General features: G+C 29.3%; 1 protein-coding gene across 1 annotated transcript in view; it reads right to left on the bottom strand.

Moving 5' to 3' along the window:
* The window catches only part of prtgb (protogenin homolog b (Gallus gallus)), a 36,985-nt gene extending 27,260 nt beyond the window's left edge, over positions 1 to 9,725 (bottom strand). The window contains 2 exon segments of the mRNA NM_001442815.1: positions 6,423 to 6,713; positions 9,578 to 9,725. Coding sequence (NP_001429744.1) covers positions 6,423 to 6,713; positions 9,578 to 9,644 — 358 coding nt within the window. The 5' untranslated portion in view covers positions 9,645 to 9,725.
* Positions 9,726 to 10,000: the final 275 nt, after the last annotated feature.

Below are 10,000 nucleotides of genomic sequence, written 5' to 3'. Positions count from 1 at the left end.
AATGAGGTTACGAACAGAGACATCCCGAATAATCAATAATGAAGACCGCAAGATAAGACTAAACCTCCTCTATTAATGATCCTCTCCGTCTTTTATATTCATTCAGTCATTTAACCAATAATAAACTGTTTATTCAATGAACTACAAACACAAACTGCACATCAATAAACAGCAGTGTGTGAGGCGTACAGCTCTCAAATCTGATCTGATCTGATTGGCTGTCTTTTAGAGGCCAGAGATCACAGCAGCCAATCATAAACAGTGCCTCTGATCAATGAATCAATCGACCAATGACAGTGAGTAATGAGCAGCCAATCAATGAGGCTCTGGTCTGAAATGAGTGTCTTATAATGCAGCTCACATCGCAGTGTGGAATCCATGTTGTACACACGGCTAAAGTCACTTTAATGCAAATGAAGTGACAACAAACTAGAGGATTGTTGGAGGCAAAGAAAATAAAAGTAAATAAAATGTTATGTTTATTTCAATGCATTACTTGCAGTTGTGTGTAATTGTTTGTGTAAATGGTTTCTATATATAATATAATATAATATAATATAATATAATATAATATAATATAATATAATATAATATAAAAATATAAAACTATTATGATATAATATAAAAAATAATAATATAACATATATATATATAAATATATAATGTAAAATAATATACTATTATAATATTATATAAATGTTAATAACAATAATAATATTATAACAATATTTAATATAATATAAAATTACATTAATATAGTATAGTAAATAATAATAATATAACAATATATAATGTAATTTAAAAATAATAATAATAATAATATTGGTATAGTATAATAAATAATACAATAAATAATAATAATAATAATAATATATAATAATATATAATATAATATAAAACACAAACGATTATAATATATAATAAAACAATGTAGTATGTAAAATATTATCACATAAAATAAAAATAACATTAAATAATATAGTAATACAAATAAATATAATATAATAATGATATAACAATATATAATATATTGTAAAATAATATAACTATTACGATATAATATAAATAATAATAATAACAATAGTATTATAACAATATTTATTATAATATAAAAATGTATTATTATAGTATAATATTAATAAATAATAAAATAATATAACAATATATAATATAATAAGAAAATATAATATTATAGTATAATAAATACAATAACATAATAATTATATATAATATAAAATAAAAATATAACGATATATAGTAAAAGAATATAATATATTAAATATTATGACATAATATAAAAAATAACAATATAAAATTAAATAATATAGTAATAAAAATAAATATAATATATAATAAAATAAGATATAATACTAATAATATAATATAATATAATAAAATATCATATAATAACTACTATGATATAGTATAATATTAATAATAATATAATAATATATAATAAAAGGATAAAATATTTCAATATAATAGAAGAATATTGTAATATATAATAAATAATATAATATAATATAACAAATAAATATAAGTTTTTTAATATAGTACAATAATATAATATAATAACGAAATAATGAAATATAATAATATAATAACATAATGTAACAATATATAATATCATATAATATATTATAATATATTCTATATAAATAAAATAATATAAATAATATAAAATGCTATAATATAATATAATATAATATAATATAATATAATATAATATAATATAATATAATATATACAGTGTAGTATCAGGCCATTTCTGCATTTTCAACACAAAAAAACGCCTGGTCCCCATTTGTATTTATAATAGAATATAAAAATTAAATAAAGTGATGGTTTCCCTTTACATCAGGAGCCATGGCTATTGATTTGGACTGGTTTGTATATTTTATCTAAAAAACCTGTCACTATACACTGCAATTATAATCCCCAAACACCACAGATCCAGCTCAAAATCTGCTTTAATGTTTGACTGAAGGGAAAAAAGTCACCTATATCTTAGATGACCTGTTATTAAGTAAATTAACAGGACATGTTCAATTTTGGGTGAACTAACCCTTTAACAAGCACAACCTTGAATTTTACTAATGCTTTAGCAAATGTTGAACCATGATTAATAATGATAATAATGCATTGTTCATTATTATTTCATGTCTATTAATGCATTCATTAAAACATTAAATATTGTGATATTTTGTTTTGCCGTCATATATCACAAGATGAAGATAAATCCACCACATGATTTAGAATATCTCAATTTGGAAAGATTTCATTTATTTAAATCGGCTGGGGTGATCAAGTATTTTTCTGTGCAGGGAATCTGCATAAATTACGCTCAATTACAAGCAAAATAAATAAATAAACAGAGCTGTGTGGTTTTCTGGGGAGTCTAACAGTATTCAAGCACAATCAAATGTAAAAAACATGGTCATCATTCCCTTATTCATTTATTTTCTTGTCGGCTTAGTCCCTTTATTAATCCGGAGTCGCCACAGCGGAATGAACCGCCAACTTATCCAGCAGGTTTTTACGCAGCGGATGCCCTTCCAGCCACAACCCATCTCTGGGAAAAACATGGTCATCACTGTATAAATAATAATAAAAAACTCTTTATCTTTTAATCGTTAATGAATAATCTCATCCTGCAATGTGACTATTGCAGATACACACATAATCGATGCTCAAACCCTAATTAACATCAACGAATGAAACTTTATTGTGAAGTGTCTAAATATATCATGACTGAACTATTTTAAATGTGCAAATTAAACATGTTCTTCTTAATGTTTATTAAAAGCAATGAAATGAACACACAATGCAAACCTCCGCTGTTAAATCTGCTCATCTGGGCAGTAAAGTCCAGATCAATGCTGAGGTCAAACAGCACAGAAGGTCAGAGGTCAGTCCAGTCCGTCTGTCCGAGACTCTGATTAAATGTGTTCAGGACACAAACTGCCCGTGATTTACACAAATACTGTAATAAACACTTATTGTACACCCCGTTTACTGTTAGCAAACTACGAGCAAAACTTTAGACTGAACCATTTCTGTTGTAAAATAAGCAAAATCTAAAACCGCCTCTGTAATATTCCTAAAATAAATACAGTTGCAGCCAGAATTATTCGCCCTCCTTTGAATTTGTTTTTCTTTTTTAAATGTTTCCCAAATGATGTTGAACAGATTGAGGAAATGTTCACAGTGTGTCTGATAATATTTGTTCTTCTGGAGAAAGTCTGATTTGTTTTATTTTGGCTAGAATAAAAGCAGTTTTAAATTTTTTAAACACCATTTTAAGGTCAATATTATTCACCCCTTTAAGCTATTTTTTTCGATAGTCTACAGAACAAACCATCGTTATACAATGACTTGCCTAATTACCCTAACCTGCCTAGTTACCCTAATTACCCTAGTGAAGCCTTTACATGTCACTTTAAGCTGTATAGAAGTGTCTTGAAGAATATCTAGTCTAATATTATTTACTGTCATCATGACAAAGAGAAAATAAATCAGTTATTAGAGATGAGTTATTAACACTGAGTTATTAATTATTATGATTAGAAATGTGCTGAAAACATCTCCGTTAGACAGAAATTGGGGGAAAAAATAAACAGGCGGGCGAATAATTCTGACTTCAACTGTATGTGCATTTCCATTTGTTTGTATATGCATTTCCAAGTCATTTTTCACCCCAAAATTAGAAGGGATGATAAATTATATAATACTTATTATTATATTGTATTTATTTCACATTGTGGCGATATATAAAGTTAAATATGCATTATTATAAAGGATAGGCAGCACTGTAGCTCAGTAGTTAGCACTATCGTCCCACAGCAAGAAGGTCGCGAGTTCGAGTCTCGGCTGGGTCAGTTGGTGTTTGTGTGTGGAGTTTGCATGTTCTCCCCGTGTTGGCGTGGGTTTCCTCAGGGTGCACCGGTTACAGTCCAAACACATGCTCTTTAGGGGAACTGATGGACTAAACTGGTCGTAGTGTATGAGTGTGTATGGGTGTTTCCCATTACAGGGTTGCAGCTGAAAGGACATCCACTGTATAATGCTGGACACGTTGGCGGTTCATTTCGCTATGGTGACCCCTGATGAATAAAGGGACCGAAGGAAAAGGAATGAATGATATATTTTTTTCACACTGTGGCGATATACAGGGTGGGCCTTTTATATGGATACACCTTAATAAAATGGGAACGGTTGGTGGTATTAACGTCCTCTTTGTGGCACATTAGTATATGTGAGAAGGCTTGTATATAACTCATGAAAAAATAAAGTTAAGTTTAAAAACAAGCACACCATTGCTTTTCTTGTGAAATTCTCAATATGTTTATTAAGGTGTCTCCATATAAATGGTTCATCCTATATATATATATATATATATATATATATATATATATATATATATATATATATATATTTTTTTTTTTTTTTTTTTTTTTTTTTTATAGACATGATTTTAAAGTGTATAAGTGTGTAACATTTTAGGATGTGATGTCAAACCTGTAGATTCAGGATCGAGCCTCCTTTTTTCGGCAAAAAAAAAAAAATACAGAATTTTTTCAGCTGGTTTTAGGGTCAAATTAAATGAGTTCTTTGTATTATGCTTGCATGTAGGACTTTGGTTTAAGAAAAATGCAGTATAAAATGCACTTTTCTGCTGAATTTTAAAAGCATTATCTTTCTATGTTAGATGTTGGGTGACTAAAATATTGTTTTAATAAATATATCTGTCTATTAAATCAGTTTTGTTTAAAATGCGTCAAAATATATAACCTATATTCACTAAGAAATGGATTAAAATGTTTTTTTTTTTTAAATGTGGTGTACTCAATTATGCTGAGCACTGTACAGTTAAAGTCAGAATTATTCGCATTCGGTGTATTTTTTTGCCCTATTTCTGTTTAATGGAGAGCAGATGTTTTCAGCACATTTCTAATCATAATAGTGTTAATAACTCATCTCTAATAACTGATTTATTTTCTCTGTGTCATGATGACTGTAAATAATATTAGACTAGATATTCTTCAAGACACTTCTATACAGCTTAAAGTGACATGTAAAGGCTTCACTAGGGTAATTAGGGTAAAGTTAGGGTAATTAGGCAAGTCATTGTATAACAGTGGTTTGTGCTGGAGACAATCCAACACTAATATTGCTGAAGGGGCCAATAATATTGACCTTAAAATGGCTTTAAAACATTTAAAAACTGCTTTTTATTCTAGCCGAAATAAAATAAATCAGACTTTCTCCAGAAGAACAAATATTATCAGGCATACTGTGAACATTTCCTCAATCTGTTCAACATCATTTGGGAAATTTCGACAAAGAAAAAAAACATTCACAGGAGGGCAAATAATTTTGACATATGCAATAAATGCTAACAACACAAAAAATGCACATTTGACCTCAAATCATCTGTACGGGTTTACCTTGTATTTGTCTTGAACTTGATCTTAATGAATGCTGTCTAAGAGAGAGAACAGCAGGTTCGAGAGCAGATTTGCTCCTTGTCAGCTGCTGCTGTTCATGAACACAAACTCTCAAACAAAGCCTCCGCTGCTGCTCCTCTATAGACCTGCACTGCTGAACGCATCAGAATAAAGGCGCTCCCACAACCCTGCTGACCCCTAACCTCTGCCCCCTGACCTCTGGACAGACGGACCCCGAGCAAACCAATGCAAACCCCTTTCAGCCTGCAGGACGTCCTGGTCACATTGACTTTCCTCAATTATCAATGTGGGGGTTTATCGATGTTTCTACATTATGCAGTTCTGTCCTGCTGCTTGTACAAGATGTAAAATGCATCTCTGGTGTATCTAGAGTGAGTTTCATTCAGCTTGAGCTCAAAATAATGCTCTCTGAAACTGACCCTTTCAGGATTTAATCCTAATTGTGGTGCTTTGGTGACTGACGCTTTAAATGCAAATGAGATTGTGCTCTTTTCAAAAGAGGGTGGAGCTACAGACGCCTGTGTTAAGGCATGGTGATATGTTATATGCATGTGTGCATCAGTTTGAGTGTGTGCTTCATGCTTGTGTCAGTCTATGGCTTCATCTAAAGCTCCACATCTATAATCCTCTGAGTCTATGCTGACATTCTCTTCAGCAGCTCAAACATTCTAATGGCTAATGCACAGACGGCTGCTTCTCACTCAGGGCTGCTGGAGATGCTAATGAGATGGGCACTAGTGGGCGGGGCTTTCCCCATCTAATGAGGGAGAATGTCAATCAAAGTGTTTCCTTCATCAAGTCTGATCATAAACAATACAATTAAATGATGTTCACTATTAGAAGCTGCTTATATTCACACACAAATGTGTTTAAACCCCTTATAAAAGTCATTTCTGAATGATAGGTGCTCTTTAAATCCAAATATGAACCTGTATGTCATATAAACACACACACCTGTGATTGTAAGCCGGGCTCTGTGGCTGATGATGGCTCCGTATTGGTTGTTAGCGACGCAGTGGTAGTAACCCTCATCTCTCTGCTGGGTCAAATTGGACACACAGAGCGATCCGTTAGACAGCAAGCGCACACACTCGCTCTCTTGGATCTGGACGCCGTTTTTCCGCCAACGTACGCTTACGGGAGACTCGCCTCCGGCCTGACAGTCCAGAACAACATGCTGACCCGCAGATACACTCACATCCTGAGGCTCGATGGAGAACCATAACTCACTGAAGCCAAACACACCTGCAGAAGGACACACACACACACACACACACTGGGTTAAGCAATGATGCTACACACTCTGCTGAAGTTTACACATATTTACATCACATTTTATTTCTTGCTGTAAGTGCTGATTAACAGAGACTTTTTGGCACATTTATAGAGATAATTGTTTTAATAAATAATGTCTAATGACTAAATTCTTTTGTCTTCACCATGATGACAGCACATAATATTATGAGGTATTCTGCAAGATACTAGAATTAAGCTTAAAGTGCAACTTTAGATTAAATAGGTTAGTCATTAATAACTGTTGATATTGTAATTATTTTTATTTAAATTAATATTATACGTTTATAATTTTTTTATGTAATTAAATTATGTTCTAGTTAGTTAATAATAATAAAAAATTCAAATTTAATTTTAAACAATTAAATATTATTTATATTATATCACTATTTTTATATTTTATGTTATTTTGTTATTATAAATATTATTTCATTAAATCTTTGCGTAGATTATTTTTAGTTAACTAATAAAACATTTATTCAATATTTAATATTTAATTGTATTTAAATAATTAATGTTTTTTATATTAATTACATTATATCAATAGTTATATTAATATTTATTTTATTAAATCTTTATTTAATTGAATTATTTCCTATGGAATTAATAATAAAATATTTATTTAATAGTTGATTAGCTTATTTAAATTATATTAATTTATATAAATTATATATTTATTTAAATGTATGATAACTTTAGTATATCAGTATTTATATTCATATTGATTTTATTAAATCTTTATACTAAATTATTTTATATGTAATAAATAATAAAACATTTATTATATAATAATATAGTTAATTCATTTATTTAAATGATGTTAACTTATATAAATTATATATTTGTTTAAATTTATATTAATTATAGTGTTCATATTTATTTTATTAAATCTTTAAATAAATTATTTTATATGTAATTAATAATACAACATTTATTTAATAGTTAATTAGTTTATTTGAATCATATTAACTTATACAAATTATTTATATATTTATTTCAATTTATAGTAGTTATAGTATATCAATATTTATATAAATTTTTTTTTAATTATTTTATATTTATTTAATCATTAAAAATTTAAGTTTATATTTAATATTGTAATATATAGTTACACATATGTAAATATTTATTATTATATAATATTAATATATTATATATATATATATATATATATATATATATATATATATATAATATTAATATATTAATATTATATAATAATAAATATTTACATATGTGTAACTATATATTATTACTCCATAATAAATATATATATATTACTCCAGCCAAACAAAAAAATTGCCTTTTTCCACAAGAAAATGAAATTAAAATGTGGTTAAGAATGATAAACAACACTTTGGAAATTGCAGAAAAAATATTTAAATTTCATTTCAGATCAAATATTTTAGTTTCAACTCTATATGATTATTAGAATACGAGTTACATGGTGAAATAAGAGTTTTGCCATATCACAGCCATAACTGCAGAGAGCCAAGATTTGAACAGGCCACTGAACTGAGAGCATTTCAATAGATTTAATCCACTTATTCACGGTCAACTGAGAGAGAAAAATCATCCTGCCATCGGTGCTTTTGCTGGACACTGAGGCCTTTTATTTCTGATCTTCATGACTGCAGCTTTTCACACAATACAAGGTGAAAACAGGCCATGCGTCCAATATTAAGACTGATGGAAATCTAAATCTGCTGCATCTTAATACAACTCCAGTCAAAACACAAATTAATGTTATATATATATATAATATTTTAAAACAATTTTTGCGTCAGATGATCAGAATGAATGTTTTTCTGCAAACAGAGCACTAAAAGTACATCCATTAAATAAATGATAAAAGTACAATTTATTTCTGAAAAGATGTAATTATTCAGAAAATGCACCTTCACTTAGGCATAGATGAATGAATGGGAAGATAGATGGATGCATAGATGGATAGATATGTAAATAAACAAACAAATAATGCACACAAACATTCATATATAAGAAAACTGAACAAAATGCATCATGTAATATCCAAATATTCAATAAATATATAAATATCAAAACTGTTTATTCCATCTTTTATTCAGCAATGTTGATTTATAACATGGAGTACATTTGTCAGATCTTTAAAAGCCATTTCAAACTGTTTTTTATCTTTTTAATCCGATTTAACACATTTTTAATGTTTTTTAATGCTGTTTTTAATTCCTATACCTATACTGTAAGTTTCTTTTATCTGGTTTATGTAAAGCACTTGCAAATGACCATTGTGTATGAAATGTGCTATAGAAGTAAACTTGTCTTGCTTAGTTTTTAATTTAACACATTAAATACTGATGACATGTCTACAACAGAGGTTAAAAAGTGACAAATACGGCATGCTATCTTAAAAATAACAACATATTCTGCTAAAAACAACAATATATGATAATTAAACAGTACATTTAGATGTGAAATCCTTTTTATAAGACCTGACTAACATTTCCCCAGCATTATAAAGGGACTAATATTAGTAAAAATAATAACTTCATGCTAGAACACCATTACATACAAAGGCAGACATGGTAAAAACGCAACATTCACTCGTATCCAAAGCACCTGCGTGTATTAAATGACTTTCATATTAAATTTAGAAGCATCGACAGCTGATATCACATCGAAAAATAATCGAACAACAAGCTAAATCAATCGACAGAGCGAATCTGGAGAGTTCATCATTAGTTTAGCGATAGTAAACAAACACCGAGGACTTGGAGATCTCCAACCTTTACGCGCGAGATTCCACTCAAAACACAGGCGATTGAAACATCTCTTACCTGAAAACGATAAAATCCAGAATATAATCAGCCACTGCTGATGTGTTTTCCATCTCACAGACCCCATTTATCGATAATTCACATTAAATCCGTGGATAAATCCCGCGAGCGCATCATGACTGTCCGGACACCTTCTGCTTTACTGACTGACTGACTGAAGCTGGGAGCCGCTCCCGCCGCGGAGGTAGCTCCGCCCACTCTATCACACGTGACCCATTCATAGCCACGACACCATCGTTAAATGTGTATTCTTATGTAATCCTGCAAGACATTTCATCTTGTTTACCTGTAAAATTATCAATAAAATACAACATTTTAACACAACAATCGCTCCTCTCCCCCTAAAAACAAGGTGTTATGTTAAAAAATATGTTCATTTTCAAAATATTAAAAGCCTTTAAACGCACACTCAAACAAATATTG

The sequence above is a fragment of the Danio rerio genome, chromosome 25 (assembly GCF_052040795.2).
Source record: "Danio rerio strain M-AB ecotype USA chromosome 25, GRCz13ab, whole genome shotgun sequence".
NCBI lineage: Eukaryota > Metazoa > Chordata > Actinopteri > Cypriniformes > Danionidae > Danio > Danio rerio.
Note: the sequence above shows the minus strand (reverse complement) of the source record. Positions and strands in the feature narration are given on the sequence as shown.